Source organism: Vulpes vulpes, chromosome 1, assembly GCF_048418805.1.
Source record: "Vulpes vulpes isolate BD-2025 chromosome 1, VulVul3, whole genome shotgun sequence".
NCBI classification, from domain to species: Eukaryota; Metazoa; Chordata; class Mammalia; order Carnivora; family Canidae; genus Vulpes; species Vulpes vulpes.
Window position 1 is genome coordinate 150,640,085 of NC_132780.1, and position 24,125 is coordinate 150,664,209.

The window sequence follows — 24,125 nt, forward strand, 5'->3', positions numbered from 1 at the left end:
CAAGTGTGAAGAAAAAGACAATAAAGTAAAAGTTACCCAATTTCAAAAAGCATGAAATCAAAGTCAACAACATTTTTAATTAACAGAACAAGATATTAATCTTATAAAAATACAGTCCTCCACTATCAAATTTATATGAAGTAAGAGCATAATAAATACCAGAAAAGCTATCATAAAATACTTCCTGAAGAAGACAACGTAATTCGCTGAACTTCTGTTGCCTCATTTCAGAATTCCATGGAGCATTGTGTGCAGTTTTATCAAATGACCCCTTTATATCTTTATTTTAGTTTCCCAAAGAATTAATTCTGATTCACAATAACCTTAGACTCATGTGTAAAATCTGCTATTGATACTGTAGTTTCCTTGCCTTACCTGCTATCCTTTCAATTTGTTTATGATACTTGTATTTTATTTATCTTGTTACCCTGAGAATGCAAATTAATTTCATAGACAATGTGGTCAAAAGACAAGAGATAAAGTAGATATAGGACAAAGCTTGTAGTGCCTTGTTATTTATGATTAGAGTTTTGAATATCGTCCCAAGCTTAGGGAAGTTATTTCCAAGGGTTTTCAACAGAAAAAATTACATAATTTGCATTTTTTAAAAAGCTCCCTCTATGTGATGTCAGATAATGAAATTATGGGGTTGAAGGTGGCACAGAAAGAACAATTAGGAAATTAATGTCAGAAGCTCTGATCAGGAAACTGATGGTAGCTTGGAGTAGGTTGCTAGTTCTAAATATGAGTAAATGAGTGTGAGATCTATCTTTTTTGGTACAATTGACAAGACTTGGTAATTTGTTGGAAGGTGTGATTTGAGGGGTAGGTATCACGAATGCACTATAAGCTTGTATGAGCCCAAAGAGAAACTATTGAAAATGATCAACATTTAGATGACAGCTGAAGCCATCAGAATGGAAAGGAAAGTTCCAGACTCAAACCTGAAGAACCCCAATATTTAAAGCTCAAATGGAGAAGAAGAAGCTAGTAAAGAAGACTTAAGATCAAAGAGGGAGAATCAGGGTAGGTATCACATAGACCTGGAGGAGAATGTGTGCCAAGGAGGCAGGAACAGTTAGTAGTGTGAAATGTTGCTGAGAGGTCTCAGAAAACAGTTACTGAAAAATGCTCTTTGGCCTTGGTGCCATCAAAGTCTGCAGAAAAAAAAAAGCATAAATAGCAGTTGGTTTTTCTTGCTAAAGCTTTGCATATGTATCTGTGGTTACAATTGTAGGTGCAAATTACACCAAAATATTTTTATATCCATCTTAAGTCCTGCCAGATTTGACTTCTCCTATGTGAGTTTACTCAGCATTCATATATTTTTCTATTGTGTGTGTATTAAACTTGATGAAAGCAAACCTAATTAATTAAGACTACACAAAGGCTAAAAGAGTCCTTTGGCTGTTAAAATTGAATGACTTCCAAAAATATTTTAACTTCTTTGTAAAACAGTGCTATTACTTAGTTCAGGTAGATACCTCCCCACATTGATTCTCAACTGAAATTTTAAAGAAATTTTATTGTGCAATGATTATTTACTAAACACCTGGCTAGATGCTGAGGATGATGAGATTAATAATGTGAAGATCTTAAATAAGTAAAATAAAATCAGACCTACTAATTTGATGCAGGCATAGAAAGCTATCAATCAATCATTCAAGAAAGCCACTGGGAAATTCTGCAGATTCTTGAGATTCTTTGAGTTGAACTCAGTAACAGAAGAGTGGCAGTGGACAGGGACCTGGTGACAGTACAACTGATAAATGAGTTTTATTTTTCTTCTATTTTCAGAGTTGATTGAATCATGTTGCCTTTGTCTGTCAGCACTGAATCAAATTGACAGAACAGTTCGTGCTCCATTTGTTTTCTCCTGTTTGACATTGGTGTCTCATTGATTCGTCATCTCAAACACTGACTAGGTCCATTCTACTCTATAACGGCTGTTACTACACACTGACCTTTTACAAAACCAAACAATAGCCCCCCAAAAGCTTCATTTTTATTTAGAAGCAGGCATTGTAGAAGCATCATTTTAAAAAGAATTCTTAGAAAGCTCTCTTGACATTCATAAGAATGTTACTTATAAAACAATGTATAGGTGTACATACATTTACGCACATACACAGACAACACACACACTCATAAAGGTCTCTAAGGTCTTTATTGCCTCAGAATAGGTTATGGAGGCAAGCTGTAGGGTATAAAGAACTGGGTTTTCGAGTCAAGTTTAGATTCAAATGCTAGTTCGACCCCTTTCCTTGGGTGATCTTAGGCAAGTTATTTAATCTCTCTATCTTCATTTCTCTCATCTACTACCTTGGATAATAATTTAATGCTCACGGTCTCGTTGTGAGGATTAAATGAGACAGTGTGCCTTCCACCTAGTAGGCTATTCCCTTTGCACTTCATTCGATTTTTAAAAGTTCATACTTCCCTTTTCTTCATTCCTCTGAACCTATTTTCAGAATTATTTGTAGAAACTATAATTTGGAACTGATTCTAATATGGCATCAATGAGTACTTACCTATGATATACAACTTTATATGTATTATTGCAATTTATTATTATTAAAATTTTTTTTGATCCCACTTACTCTGGAAACACAAGTAGATGAATAACAACGAGACAAGAAAGAGAAATGTGACTGTAAGAGAAAATGAATAATTTCTTTGGTAAATGGGCTAAAAGTTTCATAGCCTTGGATACTATGATTCTACTGGTACCAAGGAAGTATACTGGATTGTGTAAAATCAGCATGGTTGGAAATAAAAATTTCCTTGTTGGTAAACATCAGGGAAAGATGTGGTACATGAACAAATGTTTCAGTTGAGAAAGATGACTATAGGCGAATTCTGAAATTCATAAAGAACAGGAGCAATGGGTTATGCCAAGGCTGAGAAAGGCTTTAAGCAATTGGGAAAGTACACTTTACCTTCTTGTTGAATGAGTGTTAATGTCTGCAGATTGTTCAGATTTGGGAGGCCAGTATGATGATGGGATTTCATTAGATCCTGGTATTTCATTAGATAATGCCTTCTGTGATAGGTGTTGCCTTCAAAATTCCGAATATGATAGAATTTACATGGAGGTAAAGTAAATATTTGTGAATTTCCAAAGCTGTGGTGGGGGGAGGGGACGTCAGTAGTAGAAAGTATAGCAGCTTCTGACTTCTTTCTTTCAGCTGGAGTATGAATTAGCTGTTTTTTTGTTTTGTTTTGTTTTGTTTTGTTTTTTAAAGAGAGTGCTTTCACGGTTCTCACTGTACATTTTTAGAAGGCATATGTTATAAGCTTACCTTTCCAGAATCTAGGATCAGAATTCTATCCTGTTCTCCAAGAATACGATATTCTGATGAATGAATGAAGTGGGAGATTTTGTTAAAAGGCATGTGCTGCTATGGCAATTTACAATGTCTTCTCTGAGCAGAAACTTGGAGGACATTACTAACTACTTTATTAAGACTAAAGAGAAAGTCAGGCCAAGTCTATATTACAATAAAAAGGAAAAAGGTTGCAGAAATATAAAGTTTGCAGGTGATGAATGAGTACTACTTGTGATATTAAGTGATAACTTTGATTTATTTTGATAAATAAATACATTAAATATTCTTTTACATCCCCATCATTGTGATGATTGTATTCATTAAATTTCTGGATATAAGTGAGATGGTTAGGTGTGATTAATGTACCCATGGTTGGAATACTGTTATAATGACCAAACTGTTCTTCCTGCCTCCACCCCCCTTCTTTTCCATTTCAGTCTTTGCTCACCATCACCAGCTTTATCTTTTTATGGCTGTCTACAATCCTCTTCCTAAAACTTTCTTGGTTTCTCTATGAATGCACACAGAGTAATTCTTGGCATTGAATATTCTTCCTTCGGGTATGCCCTCATTTCTTCTAGGCAGCTTCTACAAATTACTCAAGGCCTGTAATGCCTTCCATTATCTCAACCATAAATGATTCCACACAGTTCTGTTTTCTGGTAGCCCTACTTTTCATTTCTTGTGCTATTAATTGTGCCTTAGATGTGAATACCAGTTTAGCCACTTACCATGTAATTTTGAAGCGTTACTTAACCTCTTTGGGCCTTAGTTGCTTTATCTATGAAGCACAGAAATTGGAATGGAGTCAGATTAAGTCTTTGTGCCACATGGTCTTGACAAGTCAGCTCTGCCATTAGCTGACTGAGATAATATGTAAATAAATAAGTTTTATTTTTTCCATAATACTTGATTTGTGAAAACAGACAGTGGGCCAGATTTAGCCTGTAAGCCATAACCTGGAGTATACTGTAATTTCTGAGGCTCCTTCGAGTGCTGAGATTTTATGAGAAGATAAGTAATTTCTACTCCTAATGTCAAAGGACTACAGTCTTTCCTCACAGTATGTCTTCGTAAGATACCACCCTAGGTACTTGTCATTGGTGATGATGGAAACTTTTGATCCTGTACTCCTTCTCCCAAGTACATTTCACATGATTGTGAACATCTCAACATATATTCCATTAATACAACAAATGCAGAAGGTTCCTTCTCTGTTCTACAGCAGAAACATTCTGACCAGAATGTACTTGTACACAACTTTGTTGTCATTTTCTTCCCTACTCATTTTTATAGGTCAAATTACTTGTGGCATTATGCTTACAATATTTTTGCTTCCTGAAATATTAGGATAGTGTAGGATAAGCAATATATCAGCAACTCAGTAAGTAGTGTTGATTGGATGATTAATATTAGGAGCATACAGTTGTCTCTGATATTTTCATACTAAAAATTGATCTTTCACAGATCTCCATTACTTCTCCAAACTATGACAAAATTGATAGCCCCAAGACAATCAAAGTGCCTGATCTTAGACTGGATAAACCCTGGCTTGATTTACATTTTGCTTAAGTAGGAAATGAAGGAAGATGGGGAATGCCCTCATTTTATTTTGCTTTCCCCTGCAGTCTATTTTCTTTCATCTTTGATCTAGCATTAATTAGCACCTTCTACAGCTCTCTATCCTATTCAGCCCTGCCATACTCACTAGGCCTGGGCTGAGCATTTTTTCAATGAAGTTTCTGAGTGTCTCGGAGAGAACATTCATAAGGCAACAAAAGCCTGCTTATCTTTGCCTCATTCTTGCTGCACAATCTTTCAAATCTTTGTGTGAAGGGAGCTGAGAGCCTCTCTATCTGTAATCTCACCTTTAAAAGTAAAATCCTATATCCAGAGTAGTCATATCATTGTTATTGGCTTGAGGCTCATCTGGTGGTTCCTTTATACTTGTATCCTATCTGACTTTAATTTCCTTAATAAGAAGGGTTGGAGTTCCATATCAGGCTCTCTTATATATTTGTTCTCTGTTTTCCTCCTAAATTTCCTGTTCTAGTAGCTGCACTGCATAAGATTTCTTTACATGCCCACTGTTGAGAAACTTTATTTTTTATCTGTGTGGATCTATATTCACTAATACCAAATTTGTCTGCACAGAAAACATGTGTTTGAATTCCTATTGTTAGTCTATTGGGCACACACTGGGATCCCAGAAGTAGTAAATTGTCAGATATATTGAATCGTTGTAGTCTAGATGATTCTGCTACAGTATATTACACCTACGATCAATATAATATAAAACTTTTTTTTTCTCCTTGTAACTCCAGGTTCTTAGATGAATGTGAGATCTGTTTTAAAGAACTTGAATTCTTAAGCAAATGTGATCTTGACATGTGAGTTAGGAAATAATTATTCTCATCACAGAGGAATCCCTCAATCTACAGAAAAGCTCTTTTACAATTTCTCTTAATAATCAGTTTTCTTTGGTTCTTACAGTATTTTACCTGTCAAAACCCTAAAAAGTATTGAATTTAAAGGCTAATATGCAGAACCATTATCAGTAGGGAGAACTCAAAACCAGACGAAGCCTCTCTGTAATTACAGTCTTAGGCAATGACACATCAACCTGATTTTGGGGAGCATATCTCTGTGTAATATTAAGTGCACTATAAGTAACACCACTTTGGGGGCTCCTATTCATTCATCCTTAAAATCCTAGGGTTAACCTTCACTATTTCTTCTCCCTTTCTGTTTGGCCAACAAATTCCATCACTTTTTAAAAAGTTTTTATTTAAATTCCAGTTAGTTAACATACAGTGTAATATTAGTTTCAGGTGTACAATTTAATGATTCAGCACTTCCATAGATCATCTGGTGCTCATCACCAACAAGTACAGTCCTTCATCCCCCTGTTTCACCCATTCCCTCACCCTTCTCCCCTCTGGTGACCATTAGTTTGTTCTTCATAGTTAAGAGTGTTTTTTGGTTTCCCTCTCTTTTTCCCCCTTTGATCATTTGTTTTGTTTCTTAAATTCTACACATGAGTAAAATCATATGGTATTTGTCTTTCTCTGACTGACTGACTTTGCTTAGCATAATACCATTAAGTTTACCTCCAAAATAGCTCTCAAATCTGTGTCCTCCTGTTTATTCAATTCACTTACTGCCAGTGTATTTCAATTCACTTCTCAACAAATATATAGTTAGGGTTGACTATGAATGTCTTAGTGACTATTCTAGGTACTGGAATAAAAGTGTTAAAAGAATAAACAAGATTTCATTTATGTATCTTAGATTATTTTTCAGAATTTCATTATTTCTTGCTTTAAGGACCAACATTCATCTTATGCTTTCAATTTCCTTCCCCTGGAATCTCTCCCCCACCCCAGCATCAGAGTTGTCTCTCTGAAAGACTATCTGGATCACATCATTGCCATATTTGAATGACTCTTTACCATCAACTTTGTAAGTGCCAATGCTAGTGGCTATGGGTGCTCTTTTTGGCTTGAGCCAAATATGCTTTTCAAACTTGATTTCCTGCTGTTTTTTTTCACTGTTCTCCAGTCTCAGAGGACCAAGAGCTCCTCTTTGACTAGGCTAAGATAAAGTTTTACCGGCTCTCTTACGAATTTGTGCTTAGTTATTGTACTTACACTTCATTTGTACCTGAAGAATTTCTACTCAGTTCTGTGAAGGAAGTCATCTTTGCCCTCAGTAGACAGTTATTTCTTTGTCTCTGAGCCATAGAAAATTTTATTTTATTTTTTTTTTTAAATATTTTTTTGAATTTTTATTTATTTATGATAGTCACAGTGAGAGAGAGAGAGAGAGAGGCAGAGACATAGGCAGAGGGAGAAGCAGGCTCCATGCACCGGGAGCCCGACGTGGGATTCGATCCCGGGTCTCCAGGATCGCGCCCTGGGCCAAAGGCAGGCGCCAAACCGCTGCGCCACCCAGGGATCCCCATAGAAAATTTTAAAACATGCTTTTATGAAGGTAGCAATTATGGATTCAAATTATTTTGGGGGATTCAAATTATTTTTATACTTGTTCATTTTTCATTTCACTCCCATTAGTTATATTTCTCACTCACTATAGGGAACTGTCAGTTCTCAGGAAGCCTCAGGGAATGTGGCACAATGGCTGTCCAGATTTTTCAATACCAGCATTTTCCCAGGTAACACTAAATTTTGAGAGAAAACAAGTATTAATAGATCTTAAATAATTAAAAAACAATTTAATAACTCATTAGACTGTCAGCTTCTTGAGGGCAAAAAATATATCTTCTTTATACTAAACAACAGTTTTCTGAATAAAGGCAGAAATAAGTTGATGAAGTACACAGAGATTCTCTGCTTTTTTTTTTTGAAGGAGATATTTATGGGAATATAAATATTACCTTAAGAAAGTCATATCTCCAGTTCTCTCTTATTTGCCATATTTAATGTGACCACCACTGAATATATGCTCCTCAAGGACAAAATAAACTGAAACCAAGGAGAAACAACAAGAGTGACACTATGATTTAAAGTCCTATGTATGGGGCACCTGGGTGGCTCAGTGGTTTGGCGCCTGCATTTGGCCCAGGGCATGATCCTGGAGTCTGGGGATTGAGTCCATCATTGGGCTCTCTGCATGGATCTTGCTTCTCCCTTTGCTTATGTTTCTGCCTCTCTCTGTGTCTCAGGAATAAATAAATAAAATTTTTAAAAAATCCTATGCAAAGTAATTACTCATTTCCAATAATCTTGATATCTAGACATAGCTTAAACTATGCTTTTCAGAATTCTAGTATTGATTAGAACAGTTATCTGAAAACAGTATCCTTTTTGAAGAGAACATGCATAAAGATTTGTAACCTTAGCAATACAAAATCTTAATACAAAATCTTAAATCATCCTTTAATGGGTTTTAATGCTTTATTCTTCAGAATTTATAGTCTCTCCAGAAATACTCTTGATATTATGCAAAAGAATAGTTTTTCCAGAACTACCTAAAAGTGGGCAAATAAAACCAATACAGAAGGAAGAGCTTAAAGGATCACATGCTTGAAATGGGAGATTCCCTAGACTCAGACTAGGGAACTGTCAGCTCTCAGGCATCCCCAGGGAATGTGATATGATAGCTGCCCAGATTTTTTCTTTTTCTTTTTTTTTTTTAAGATTTTATTTATTTATTCATGAGAGAGAGAGAGACAGAGAGAGAGGCAGAGACACAGGCAGAGGGAGAAGCAGGCTTCATGCAGGGAGCCCGACATGGGACTCAATCCTGGGTCTCCAGCATCATGCCCTGGGCCAAAGGCAGTGCTAAACCGCTGAGCCACCCGGGCTGCCCTCCCAGATTTTTTCAATACAAGCATTTTCCTGAGTGTCACTAAATTTTGAGAGAAAAGAAGTATTACTGGGTCTTAAATAATTGAAACAATTTAACTTAATGAAGTAAGTACAAAAAACTCAAAAGAACAGTATAGTTCACATGTAGAATTTCTTGAAGTGAGAAAAGCCACTATCAAGATTTTTCAAACTTGTGACCCGATTGTATAACTTATTTCAAATTAGCAGAGTTAAGGAAACAATCTCAACAGAGTAAGGTTATGGTCCTGGTCTATCGAAAAAATGTTTATAAGTAGTCCTTAAAATTAAGATGTATAAATGAGGGAAAGAGGAATGTAGATAGTTATGTTTAGAGTATATATGAATGTAATAAAGATCCTTATGTCCCCAAAGACAGCCATTGACTTACAAGAGGACATTCGTAAAAATATATACCTGTTTCTAGAGTATTCAGCCTATTGGTATAAGGACAAGTCAAAGTCCAGTACCACGATTCAGGTATCTATATATATTCCTGAATATATATTATTCATATTTCATATATTCATATATATATGAAAATGCCCTTCATAGTTCAAGAAAAGAGGAACTTTTGCCTATAAATGAGCAATATAAATAGCCTTCTTGTTTTGTACCAGTTAACCTTTGTTTTTGTTTGGATAAAGGTTTTAGTTATGTGAATTTGCCATGATACCAGTGGGAAATCACTTAGGGCAAAGTGATTTTTCCCAATATTTCAGAAAGCATTGGATATTTTAAAAACAACCCACAGTTATATTTCTTTGCAATACACTACCATGACTCTATGGGCTGATTACCCTCTTAGAAACTGTCTAAAAATGATACAGGTGAGAAAAGATAACTGAAATTTGCTGTATAAATGTTAGATCCTGTGATAGATGGACCTTAGCTGTCATCTGACATAGAGGCTGTAACATAGGGAACTGCACAATAGCTTCCTTGGTGAGGTGTAATATTCTTTTTATCTGAATTTTTTTATCAGAGTTAGTAATTTTCTTTCACAAGCATCCTAGTCTCTAAGACTATCAACCTTAGTGGCCTTCCTTTCTTCTTCTACTCTCACCTCTATTTTGAAAACTTGATTTGTTTTTCTGTCTATTTTGAGAATATCTGTAATAATCTGAATACTGGCATTTTCTCTGGGTTAGAAATGTGTTTTAATGAAGGCAACTTTAAGTTATAATGAACAGTCGTGTTTCCTGGAACTTATAGCAACTCCAAAAAGTTAATAGACTTACAAAATAAGAATTATTGCTATTATATATATGTCTAATATATCTATTATATATTATATTGAAAATATTATTTAGATAATCTTAACAAAATGTATAGGACTTATGAAAAAATAGGCTATTGAACAGTGGTAAAAATAATAGTTTGTATTTCTTATATGTCTCCAAATTAGCTTATTTCACTTTTAATTTAATTGGTAATACTGGAATAAGACAAACGACTACATTCTGAAGTCTCTTCACCTTTGTGAAAAACATATTCTGCTTCCTTAAATTTAGTTTCTTATCTGTTGGTAATGGAATTATGTGTAGTTTTTATTTTGCTAAATCTGAACCCCATATGCAACTGTGTATCTTCAAACGGTATCTTAGTATTTCTGAGAATGCCTAGAGGTATCTGAAAAGGACTTAATACTAAATGCAATATTCAGATCCTGGTATATTTTTCTTGCATGTCTTTTCTGTTCTCTCTGTTGAATACTCCTTTTTCTTCCCATGCAGCATCCTTGATGCATTGGAACCCAAGAAGTTAGATCTTACAAAGGGGAAAGGAACTTTTATCTATTTTTGGTATCATCTTCTATTTGGGTGTCATTCGTGGGGTTTTATATACTATATAGTTTTTAGTGAAATAGTCAGTTTTTATGACAAGTCTGACCCTTCCCCCAGCTTGAAACTTAGCTGAGTCCAGTGTGGATAGATGTGAGCAAAGGGGAATTATTGTCTCAGTTGCTCCTCCTCCCTTTTGATTGTGACTTAGTTACTAGATCAAGCTTATCCTGTCTGGATACCTCTTTTTTGATTAGGCTTTCTTTCTTAGGAGGCTCATTAGTGCATCAAGCAAAACTGCCCTGAACTTCTCATGTATTTGGTGAAATCTCAGATATGGGATTCCTCTCCTGCCTGTTTTATTTTGGAGTTGAATGGTTCCTTAGATATTTCTGATTTACTCTTGTATTTTATGTAAATAGCTAAAGTAACTAGTAGCCAGACCACCTGAATGGAAGTTTGATTGAGGTAAAGACTGTTTGAAATTGTTATGATAGTTATGATAAATGAGTAGAAAATGAGCAATGCAGTTTCAGATATGACCTACTGCTTGAAGCACATAATAACCTTTGGAGATTTGGGGGCACTTATTGTGAGTGGTAATTTTTTTTCCACGGTGATAATAGCTTTTGGTAGAAAAGTTACAAGGATGTAAATATAATTATAAAACTGCATAGTGGTTTTCAAAACCAAACCATCTTGAACTTACAGATTAAACTGTCCAGCATATCTGAAACCTTAAAGTATTCCAGTCTACTATTCCTATGTGTAGCAGAAAACCGGGACAGATGGGAACCATGACTCCTTAGTCAATTCCGGGAAAAAGGGAAAGTTTTATCAGTGTTATCCCATCTTCCACATCATTTTTTCTTCCCTCCCTTTTGAGCTCAAAGATATATATGCATTAATGTATTTTCTTGAATGCCCCCCAAGATCTCTACTGTAAACCTGCCTTCTTTAGACAATACTTCTGTGCTATGGTACCATCATTTTATTCTGTCCCCTACTAAGAACAACTTTCTAGCAAATGGACATATTTAAAATATTTTAATAAATTTGTATTTCTTCCAGGAATGTTTTTTTTTCCCCCAGGAATGTTTATTATACAGAGGGATATGGGGATTTGCTCTATGAAGTTCTGATGCTGAGATTTGGGATTGTTGAGATGGATTTGTGGGGCACTATGTGGGCAGTATTGTATTCTCATAGTCCATCACATCACACAAAAGTGGTAGTACATCATAGGCTTTCTCCACATAAAACTGTTGCTGTTCAGAACACACTGCAGTTGAGGACTGGATATTTATAAGAGAGAAATATAAGATGAAGAAAAACATACGATTTGGAGTCCAGACTCAACCTCTCCCATTCTATGTTCTTAGACAAGTCCTGTTATTCTATTAATAAATAGAACATGTTTACTAACATCTCCCTTATTAGATTTAGTCAAGAGAAAATGTGAGCTATTACAAGTTTGGATACTTTATGGATTGTTACATGCTACATTGATAATGGGAGTAAAAGATTTGATTTCCATACATACATGTGTAAATTGAAATCCCACATTAGGCACATAGCCATTTTATGAAATAATATACACATATACATGTTTTCACATAAATTCTTTTATCTACAATAGTTATCTGTATTTATACTATGGTTATCAGTATAGTCTTATACTGAGACTTTTAGTTTATGCCACTTAGGGTAGAGTTTCAGAGGGATACATATAAAGAAGGGAGGCATCTTTAAATACTTCAAAACCTCCATACCCTAGTTGTCCTAGAATTTATTTTCTTCAATAAATGAATTTGGTTTTAAGCCATTTGGGCATAAATAAGTATATTCTGAGCAAGTAAATAATGTTATGGTCAAAAAGAAAACTGCACAAACACATTTTTGTAAGGCCTTGATGACAATTCCATAGTAAACCAGGTTGAAGCCATAAGGAAAATAAAAAAGATCAAAATCTGACAGTAATTTACATTTTATCAAGAGACAAATCAAACATTTTTAATCATGCCAGTATTTTTTATTATTATTCGTAGATGGGGTACACTGAAAGGAGCACAAGGACAGAAAGAAAAATTCTGGGTATGTAAGTCTTTCCAATTGACTTTCTACTGTGAAGTGAGTATTTTAGAATCATCTGGGTCTCTACTTACTGGTTTGTGTTATTTAGTCCTATCCTAAGTCACTGTAATATTGTTTGTAATAATAGTATTTTCTTCAGCAGAAAAATTTTGTGATCATTTATATTATACTAATAGTTTTTCTCTTTCTTCTTATTTCAAATTATAAATAAAGAACTGGTATTTTTTTAAAAAAATATTTTATTTATTTATTCATGAGAAACACAGAGAGAGAGGCAGAGACATAGGCAGAGGGAAAAGCAGGCTTCCTGTGGGGAACCAGATGCAGGACTCGATCCCAGGACCCTGGGATCACGACCGGAGCCAAAGGCAGATACTCAGCCACTAATCTACCCAGGTCCCCCAGAATTGGTATTTTTTTAAAGTGAAAATCAATAGGAAAACATTTATTATCAGCTATATTAATGGTTAGACTTCTTTCATATGTCAATTTTGTGTTTTTACATTTTTTTTACTATGGATGATGACTTTATAATGTTATAATCAATTACACATATTGATATCATATATAATAAACATATATGTAAATATATGAATGTATTTCCTCATGGTAAAGTGTTTTATTTTTGTTTTTGCTAATTATGGCATATATATGTTTCTCCACTGAGAAAGAAACAATGTCTAGTCTAAAAAATTAGAGAAAGTTAAAAAACAATTTATAGAAGATTGGAACATAGCACTTCAAATATTGTTAATTACAATAAACTTTGGTGAATTGTTCCAGATCCTTATATTATGTATATTTTATTTTAATTTCTGCAAAAACGCAGAAATAAATGAATAAGTAATGTATTCATTATGAAATCTGAATTTGAATACATGTAGTAGAAGGCATATTAAAACTTATAAAACATTAAATATTAGGAGTGATACTCATCAGGGTGACTCTTGTTAATTAGATTTCTTGACGAGGCACTCACAAAAATCAATCAGCCAAGTACGTGGTCACCCCTTGTATCTATCTTGTTGATACACGGAAATATTTTGCTTTTAAGTAGAATGATGCTTCTTTGTATTTAGACTGAGCTCTCTTAAATATCATTATCTTCATTAGAATGAATCTTGCAGTAGCCAATAATTTAACATTAATGCTCAATAGTTAAAATTCATAATTTGTGGAAGAGGATATGTTGCTTGAGTACCTACAGTTAAGTTTCTGTATGGAATTTCTACTAGATGAGTTTAAACAGTTATTCAATATCATAATAATATAATATTTAGAGGCAAAACAAAGTCTTTTTTTTAAAAAAAAACAAAGTCTTTGATTAATGTATTGAACTTAAACTGTTTTTGACATGTAGTGCCTCATAGCTATTTGTGGAGTGAATATGAATGAAAGTGCACAAGAAAACTTTCTGTGACACTCTCACTTTTGACTTCATTATTTCCACCCTAAAGCCTCATGGATGGTATACACACATGTACACCCACACATATACTGACTCACTCTCATATATTCAACACATATATGCATACTATCCTTTTAAATTATTTTGTTGCAATTACTATCAATTCTGAACTTACTACTTGTCAATATCAGAGAAAACTGTATGTCATGGGCATACAGGTAGGATTTATTTCTGCTATGACTCTTTTAGATAAATTGTTTAATGTCAGCGGTAGGAATAAGAATTAGATGAAAAATTATAATATTTTATTAAGTTGCACATTTTGGCCATTTTTTTTTCTCTAGTTAACTGTATCTTCATCTTGGGCCAGTATCATATCTACCTTAATTGTCACAGCATTCAAAGGACAAAGCAGAAGGACTGCCACATATTGGGAACATGCACAATACTTGTTGAATGACTGAATGAATAACATTAATCTGTGCATTCAGGAAAAAAATTAGTCAAGTCACTAAAATAGTTTTCATTTTACATAAAATTAATATTTGGTTTAATTAAAATATGAAGTCCTTATATAGTACTACTGTACTGCCAAGAATTATGAAGGGTCTGATGTTATCCCACTTGAATTAAGGACGTGGGTCAGAAGAAGAGTACTTAACTGTTGGTCACATCCAGATCAAGAGCCAGATGTCACTGCATGGGTCCTCACACTTTAGTCTTGCAGTGATAAGAGGCAACAATCTTTTTCCATACAGGTAGCACCTTATGATACCTCATAAATGAGGCACAGAGAACAACGAACTTTCTCCATTGTTTTATATATATGTATATATGTGTGTGTGTTTATCTATGTCATATATGTATATGACAAACAACCTCCTTCAAGGAGAAAAACAAATATTCCATTAAGATGGGGTGGAAAGGATCTTGTGTTCTTATCCTTATGCTTAGTAATATAAATATGTCTTTCCAAGGGCCAGATAATGACTTCAGATAATGACACAGATAATGTCTTCAAACACTGAACTTCGTCCTTTCTAACATATAAATACCAAAGGAGATAATGTTCCAATACTACTGGCACCATGGGCTTAATTTAGGACCTTGTCTGGCCCTGACTCTTTGACCCTCTTGGAGAGATAAGAGAAGTTTTATTATCCTTTTGGATCAGATCAATTAACTAGACAAATGGCTACAGATCTAATTCTTATTGAATGTGAAAATGAAATATTTCTGGCAGAAAGGAAAACAAATATGCTCTATCTCTATTATCATATACACTTTTTGTGTGTCAGGAGATTAGTTTTTTGCAAGAGCACTGAGAAGTTCAGAGAAGTTTTATTTCCCCACAATTATATATGAATGTTTTAAAATATTTACAAGTAGGCCTACAATATTGTAAATTGTAATAAAAAGAGAATAACTTCCATTACTAAATAAAATGTAATACATAACAAAAGTCATATATTCCACTAAATAAATTGAAAATACCAGAATTAATTTTCAAAACTCATATATATTTTTAAGATTTTATTTATTTATTCATGAGAGACACAGAGAGAGAGGCAGAGACAGGCAGAGAGAGGCAGAGAGAGGCAGAGAGAGAGAAGCACTCTCTCGGCAGGGAGCCTGATATGAGACTCAATCCCAGGACTCCAGGATCATGACCTGAGCCAAAGGCAGACACTCAACCGCTGAGCCACCCAGCTACGCCTCCAAACTCATATTTTTAAAGAAATGGGAAAGCTGAATCTGAAGAAGATTTTCTGTCCTGTGAGCATTTGGTAGGTGTGGGCACAAGCTGAAGATTACATTTGAAATATGCAGAGAAAGAGGGAGACCTCTAGGAGAAAGAGAATCCAGCTGGATTTGGATTTAGAGGAACCAGAAACACACAACTATCTCTTCTTATGGAATATTTATTGAGTATGAACAGTGTGAGTAGCTGAGGAGGGGGATGAAAAGGCAGAATGAAATCTGCAGTCTTGAAGAATCTGCAAGAGGAGTCCCACTGGAAGACAGAGTTAGTGGTCTCAAATAAAATTCAATAAAATATATCCAACTTGTATACAGAGAAAAACATAATGAAAAAACAAAAGCAAATTCAGAAAAATGTAAATACAATCAATGATAGTACCTAATCAAATGGTAGTACCACCATTGATTGTTTTTACATTGTTCTAAATCAAATGGTTTAACATATATTTAATTGTATTCTCAGTAGAATTAAGAGAGAGAAAGAGCCAGAATCAATTTTTAAAAACATGATGGCCAATAGTTTTCCAAAACTGAAGGACATCAACCCAAAGATTTAGAAAGCTCAATAAACTTCATGAAGGAGAAGTCAAGAAAACCACATCCAAGCATTTCATAATCAAATAGTTGAAAATAAAAGATAAAGTGAGGGCAGCCCCGGTGGCGCAGCGGTTTAGCGCCGCCTGCAGCCCAGGGTGTGATCCTGGAGACCCTGGATCAAGTCCCACGTCAGGCTCTCCGTATGATGCCTGCTTCTCCCTCTGCCTGTGTCTCCGTCTCTCTCTCTCTGTCTCTATGAATAAATAAATAATAAAAAAAAATCTTAAAAAAAAGAAATGTAAATCTTTGGAAAATTTCTTTCCTACATTTTCACCCATTCCTTTAAAATTACATTTTTAAATTCAGGCATTTGGAAGGAAAAAATAACAATTGGTGAGGGAATAGAAGAAATAACAGTAGGAAGAATAAGATTAATAAACAAAATATATATTCTGAGGTGCCTTTTATTAGTGCTTATTTACAAAGTACTATTCTTCATAATTTATAATATTGCCTTTTATGGAAACCTAGGCTAGATCCCATTAGTACATAAATTTGCATTTGTTTATAAAAACATCACGTAGTCTTCTGATTTTACCAACTATCTAATGATGAAATGTGGGTAGTAATAATTTTAAGACATCCAAATGAGAATAGGTACAGTGCTACATATCATAGTTATAAGAATTTAAAACGTATTATTATTTTTGACAGTTCATCTTAGGTTATGACTAATTTTTTGACTCTCATCTTTGAATATACACATATCAGAACTGAATACAAAGTTTAGAAATGGGAATTCAGAACAGCTCATTGTTGCTAAAACTCTCACACATTTTGTTACTGTCTTATTTCCAGCTAAATTGAGGACATTCCATCTTTGAAGTCATAAATTGAAGTCATAATTTTAGACACAGTTTTGAAAGTGCTCCTTTATGATGTCAGGACTGATTAAGAAGGCAAAGGGTCAATATAAAAAGAAGCAAATTATGACATCAAATACATAAATAATGCATGGAGTAAAAACATAGAGTTTTGTATGTGCTCAAAGTTAAGTTGTTATCAATATAAAATAGACTGTTATACATATAAGATGTTTTGTGTTAGTGTCATGGTAACCACAAAGCAAAAACCTACAGTAGATTCACAAAAGTTAAAGAGGAATTAAAGCATACCACTCTGGAAAATCATCACCCATAAAAAAAAGCAAAAGATAAAAAAGAAACAGGGAACTACAAAACAACCAGAAAATAATAAGATAGCATAAGTAAGTTTTTATTTATCAATAATTTAAAAGTAAATGACTAAATTCTCTAATTGAAAGGTGTAGATTGACTGAATGGATTAAAAAACAGGACCCAATTATATGCTGCCTATGAGACTCTTTTCAGTTTTAAGGGCACACATAGGCTGAAGGGATAGAGAAAGATATCCCATACAAATAGAAAACAAAAGAGACCAGGGGTATCTATAGTCATTATCAGATGAAGCATACTTTAAGTAAAAAAATGTAACAAGAGAAAAGAAGTTCTTTATACTGAAAAGGGGATCAATTAATCAAGAGGATATATATAACCTATGCACCCAACATTGGAGGACCCAAATCAATTAAGGAAATATTAACAGATCTGAAGAGAAATAGACAATACAATAACAGTAGAAGATTTCAATACTCCACTATGATCAATGGACAGATTACTTAGAAAGATACTCAAGGGATCCCTGGGTGGCGCAGCGGTTTGGCGCCTGCCTTTGGCCCAGGGCGCGATCCTGGAGACCCGGGATCGAATCCCACGTCGGGCTCTCGGTGCATGGAGCCTGCTTCTCCTTCTGCCTGTGTCTCTGCCTCTCTCTCTATCTCTCTGTGACTATCATAAATAAATTAAAATAAAAAAAAAAGTTAAAAAAAAAAAAAAAAAAAGAAAGATACTCAATAAGGAAACCCTGGATTTTAACTATACATTAGACCAAATAGACCTAACAGACATATACTTTACATTCCACCCAAGGACATTAAGCATATTCTTCTCAAGCCCCCACAGAACATTTTCTAGGGTGGATCATATGTTAAGTCACAAAACAAGCCTTAGCAAATCTAAGATTGAAATCATACCAAGTATCATTTCTGACCAAATTATATGGAACTACTATTCAATAACAAGAAAAAAATCAGAAAATTCACAGATGTATGGAAATTATATAACACATTTCTGAAAAAAGAGTGGATTAAAGAAGAACTCAAAAGAGAAACTAATATCTTGAAATAAACAAAAATGAAAAAAAACAACCTATTAAAATCTATGGAATTCAGCAGAAGAAATTGTAAGAATCTTTATAGTATTAAATGCCTACATTAAGAAAGAAGAGAGATCACAAATAATTATAAATTCTTCAACAACTAGCAAAAGGAGTACAGACTAAACATGAAGTTAGTATAGGGAAGAAAATACTATATATCAGAGTAGTAATAAATGAAAAAGAGGCCAGAAAATCAATATGAAATATCAACAAAACTAAGAACTGTTTGTTTGAAGACAGACAGAATTGACAAACCCTTACCTAGGCTAAGAAAAAGGAGAGAAATAAGTAAAAATCAGAAATGTAAGAGGAGATATTACAATGAATACAAAGGATTATAATAGACTGCTATGAAAAACTATATTCCAACAAATTGGATAGCCTAGAAAAAAAAATGGATAAATTCTTGGAAGAATACAACCTAACAAAACTGAATTATTAAGAAATAGGAAATCTGGAACACATCGGTGGCTTATTGCCTTCAGCTCAGGGCATGATCCCGGAGGCTGGGGATCAAGTCCTGCATTGGACTCTCCACAGAGAGCCTGCTTCTCTCTCTGCCTGTGTCTCTGCCTCTCTTTCTGTTCATGAATAAGTAAACAAAATCTTAAAAAAAGAAATAGGAAATCTGAATATATATATATAAGGAGTGAAAATGTATCAATAATTAAAAATCTCTCGACAAAGAAAAGCATAGGACCAGATGGTTTTACTGATAAATTCTACCTAATGTTTAAATAAAACTTAACATCAGTGCTAGCAATTTTTTGGTGCAGTCTTTTGGGTATTCATGTCATCTGCAAGTAGTGAAAGTTTGACTTCTTCCTTGCTGATTGGATGTCATTTATTTCTTTTTGTTGTCTTATTACTGAAAGTAGGACTTCCAGTTCTATACTAAGTGACAGTGGTCAGAGTGGACATCTCTGTTGTGTTCCTGATTATAGAGGAAAAGCTCTCGTTTTCCTCATTGAAGATATTAGTTGTGAATTTTTCATATATGGCCTTTGTGATGTTGAGGTATATTCTCTCTCTCCCTACTTTGTTGAGGATTGTTATCAAGAATGGATGGAAAAGCCTTGTCAAAGGCTTTTTTCTGCCTCTATTGAGAGGATCATATGATTCTTATCCTTTATTATGTAGTATATCACATTGATTTGTAAATATTGAACCACCCTTGTTACCTAGGCGTAAATCTTATGTGATCATGGTGAATGATTTTTTAAATGTATTGTTGGGTTTGTTTTGGACTATTTTATTGAGAATTTTTGCATCCATGTTCATAAGGGATATTGGCCTATAGTTCTTTTTTAGTGGAGTCTATCTATTTTTGGTATCAGGGTAATGTTGGCTTCATAGAATGAATTTGGAAGTTTTCATTTCTTTTTCATGTTTTTTTTAAAGATTTTATTTATTTATTTATTCATGAGAAATAGAGAGAGAGAGAGAGAGAGAGAGAGAGAGGCAGAGACACAGGCAGAGGGAGAAGCAGGCTTCATGCAGGGAGCCCGACATGGGACTCGATCCCAGTTCTCCAGGATCCCCTGGGCTGAAGGCGGCACTAAACCACTGAGCAACCCGGGCTGCCTTCTTTTTTATGTTTTTAAAATAGTTTGAGAATATAGGTACTAACTCTACTTTAAATGTTTGGCAGAGGGGCACCTGGGTGGCTCAGTGGTTGAGAATCTGCCTTTGGCTCCGGGCATGATCCTTGGATCGAGTTGTGCTTTGGGCTCCTCACAGAGAGCCTGGTTCTCCCTCTGCCTCAGTCTTTGCCTCTCTCTGTGTCTCTCATGAATAAATAAATAACATCTTTAAAAAAATGTTTGGCAGAGTTTTTCTGTGAGGCTATCTGGCCCTAGACTTTTGTTTGTTGGGAGTTTTTGATTACTGATTCAATTTCCTTCCTGATTATTGGTTTGTTCAAATTTTCTATTTCTTCTGGTTTCAGTTTTGGTGGTTTCTATGAAAGATTCCACCAAAAAACTTCTAGAACTAATAAACAAATTGAGTAAGTTTCAGGACACAAAATTAAATTTGTTGCATTTTTATACACCAATAATAAAGCAGCAGAAAGAGAAATTAAGGAATCAATACCATTTATAATTGCACTAAAAAACAATAAGATACCTAGGAAGAAACCTATCCAAAGAGGTGAAAGACCTATATTCTGAAAACTCTAAAACATTGATGAAAGAAATTGAAGATCACAAAAAGAAATGGAAAGACATTCCATGTTCATGGGTTGGAGGAATAAATATCATTAAAATTCCTATACTACCCAGAACAGTCAACACATTTAATGTAATTCCTATCAAAACACCACCAGTATTTTTCACAGAGCTAGAACAAACAATCCTAAATTTGTATGGAATAACAAAGGACCCCAAATAGCCAAAGCAACCTCAAAAAAGAAAAGCAAAGCTAGAGGCATAACAATTCTGGACTTCAAGTTATACTACTAAGTGGTAGTGATCAAAACAGAATAGATTTGGCACAAAATATCTGGCACAAAAATAGACACATAGATCAATGGAACAAAATAGAAAACCCAGGAATGAATCCATAACTATGTGGTAAACTGACCTTAAACAAGCTGAAAAGATTATCCAGTGGGAAAAAGACAGTCTCTTCAACGAATGGTATTGGGAAAACTGGACAGGCACATGCAGAACAATGAAATTGGACAAGTTTTTTACACCATACACAAAACAAATAAAATATATATGAAAGACCTAAATGTGAGACTTGAAACCATAAAGCTACTAGAGGAGAACACAGGCAGTAACCTCTTTGTGTGAGTTATAGCAATTTCTTTCTAGATATGTCTCCTGAGGCAAGAGAAACAAAACTAAAAATAAGCTATTGGGGCTTCATCAAAATAAAAAGCTTCTGTACAGCAAAGGAAACAGTCAACAAAACTAAAAGGCAACCTATGGTATGGGAGAAAATATTTGCAAATGATATATCTGATAAAGGGTTAGTGTCCAAAATATATAAAGAATTTTAAAATGCAACACTCAAAAAATGAATAATACCATTGAAAATGGGCAGAAAACATGAATAGATGTTCTTCCAAAGAAGACATCCAGATGGCCAACAGACACATGAAAAGATGCTCAACATCACACTCTGCATCAGGGAAATATGAATCAAAACTACAATGAGATATCACCTTACACTCATCAGAATGGTTAAAATCAGCAACACAAGAAACAACAGGTGTTGGCGAGGTTGTGGAGAAATGGGAACACTCTTGCAGTCTTGTTTGGAATACAAACTTATCCTGCCACTCTTGAAACAGTATGGCGATTCCTCAAAAAGTCAAAACTGGAACAACCCTATGATCTAGCAATTGCACTACTAGGTATTTACCCAAAGAAAACAAAACAAAACAAAACAAAACAAAACTAATTCAGAGAGATATCTACAGCCAGATGTCTATAGCAGTATTACTTACAATTGCCAAATAAAGAATCCAAGCATCCTTAGACTGATGAATGGATAAAGAAGGTATGGTGAATGCAACGGAATATTACCCAGCTATAAAAAAGAAAAATCTTGCCATTTGCAATGGTATGGATAGACGTAGAGAGTATTCTGTTTTTTTTTGTTTTTGTTTTTTGTTTTTTTTTTATTTATGATAGTCACAGAGAGAGAGAGAGAGAGAGAGGCAGAGACTCAGGCAGAGGGAGAAGCAGGCTCCATGCACCGGGAGCCTGACGTGGGATTCGATCCCGGGTCTCCAGGATCGCGCCCTGGGCCAAAGGCAGGCGCCAAACCGCTGCGCCACCCAGGGATCCCGAGTGTATTCTGTTAAGTGAAATAAGAGAAAAACAAATATCATTTAATTCATGTGTGGAATTTAAGAAACAAAACAAACGAGCAAAGGGGGGAAAAAGGAGGGAGGGAAGCAAACCAAGAAATAGACTCTTAGCTATAGAGTCTTAGCTATAGAGGACAAACTGATGGTTACCAGAAGGAAGGTGGGTGGGTGGATGGATGAAATAGGTGATGGATATGAAAGAGTGTACTTGCTGTGATAAGCACCAAGTGCTCAATGGAATTGTTGAATTACTGTATTGTACAAGTGAAACTAATATTACACTGTATGTTAACAAACTGTGATTTAAATAAAAACACTTAAAAATTAACACCAAATCCTTCTCAAATTCTTTAAAAATTTGAAGAGGAAGGAACACTCCCAAACTCATTTCACAAGGCCAGGATTACCCCTGATACCAAAGCCAGAAAAGGAAGCTAGAAGGAAAGAAAATATCCCTAATTAATAAAGATTCAAAAACTAAAAAAAAAAAAAAAAAAAAACCAGCAAACTGAATCCAGCAGTACATTAACATGATCATAATCATGATCATAGGGATTTATGCCTGGCAACATAGGCAAATCAGTAAATGTGATACCCTTATTAATAAAATGAAAGATAAAAAATTATAGGATCATCTCAATAAATATAGACAAAGCATTTAACAAAATTCAACATCTTTTAGTGGTTAAAAACTCTAAAAAACTAAACTTAGAAGAAGTATACCTCAGCATAATAATGGACACATACGACATCATATTCAATAGTGAAAGATTAAAACTTTCTCTAAAATCAGGAATAAAATAAGGGTGTCCCCTCTTAGCTCTGCCATTCATCATAGTGCTGGAAGTTCTAGACAGAGCACTTAGATAAGAGAAAGAAACAAGGGATCCCTGGGTGGCACAGTGGTTTAGCGCCTGCCTTTAGCCCAGGGCGCGATCCTGGAGACACGGGATCGAATCCCACGTCGGGCTCCCGGTGCATGGAGCCCGCTTCTCCCTCTGCCTGTGTCTCTGCCTCTCTCTCTCTCTCTCTCTCTCTCTGTGACTATCATAAATAAATAAAAATTTTTAAAAAAAAGAGAAAGAAACAAAAGGAATCCAAATCAGAATGGAAGAAGTAAACTGTCTCTGTTTGTACATGATACAATCTTATATATATATATAAACCTAGACTGCACCAAAAATCCATTAGACCTAATAACAGAGCAGCAGGGTACAAAATCAACATACACAAATTAATTGCCTTTCTTTCTTTCTTTCTTTCTTTCTTTCTTTCTTTCTTTCTTTCTTCTTTCTTTCTTTTTCTTCTTTCTTCTCTTTCTTTCTTTCTTTCTTTCTTTCTTTCTCTTTCTTCTTTCTTTCTTTCTTTCTTTCTTTCTTTCTTTCTTTCTCTTTCTTTCTTCTTTTTCTTTTTCTTTCTTTTCGTTCATTCTTTTTTGAGAGAGAGGGAGCCTGTATGAGCGGGGGTGGGGGAGTACTGGGGGGTATCCCAAGCAGGCTCCACACATGGGGTTCGATCTCATGATTCTGAGATCATGACCTGAGCCGAAATCAAGAGTCAGACACTGGGACCCCTGGGTGGCTCAGTGGTTAAGTGTCTACCTTTGGCTCAGGGCATGATCCTGGGGTCCTGGGATGGAGCACCACCTCAGGCTCCCCAGAGGCAGCCTGCTTCTCCCTCTGCCTGTGTTTCTGCCTCAATCTGTGTGTCTCTCATGAATAAATAAAATCTTAAAAAACAAAA

At 34.8% G+C, this 24,125-nt stretch overlaps 1 protein-coding gene across 1 annotated transcript in view; it reads left to right on the top strand.

Annotated features, from left to right (window-relative positions):
- Nucleotides 1–24,125, top strand: part of TINAG (tubulointerstitial nephritis antigen) — a 92,182-nt gene that overhangs the window by 64,638 nt on the left and 3,419 nt on the right. Inside the window, exon 10 of the mRNA XM_025991227.2 lies at nt 12,510–12,555. Coding sequence (XP_025847012.2) covers nt 12,510–12,555 — 46 coding nt within the window. The remainder of the gene's footprint in view (nt 1–12,509; nt 12,556–24,125) is intronic.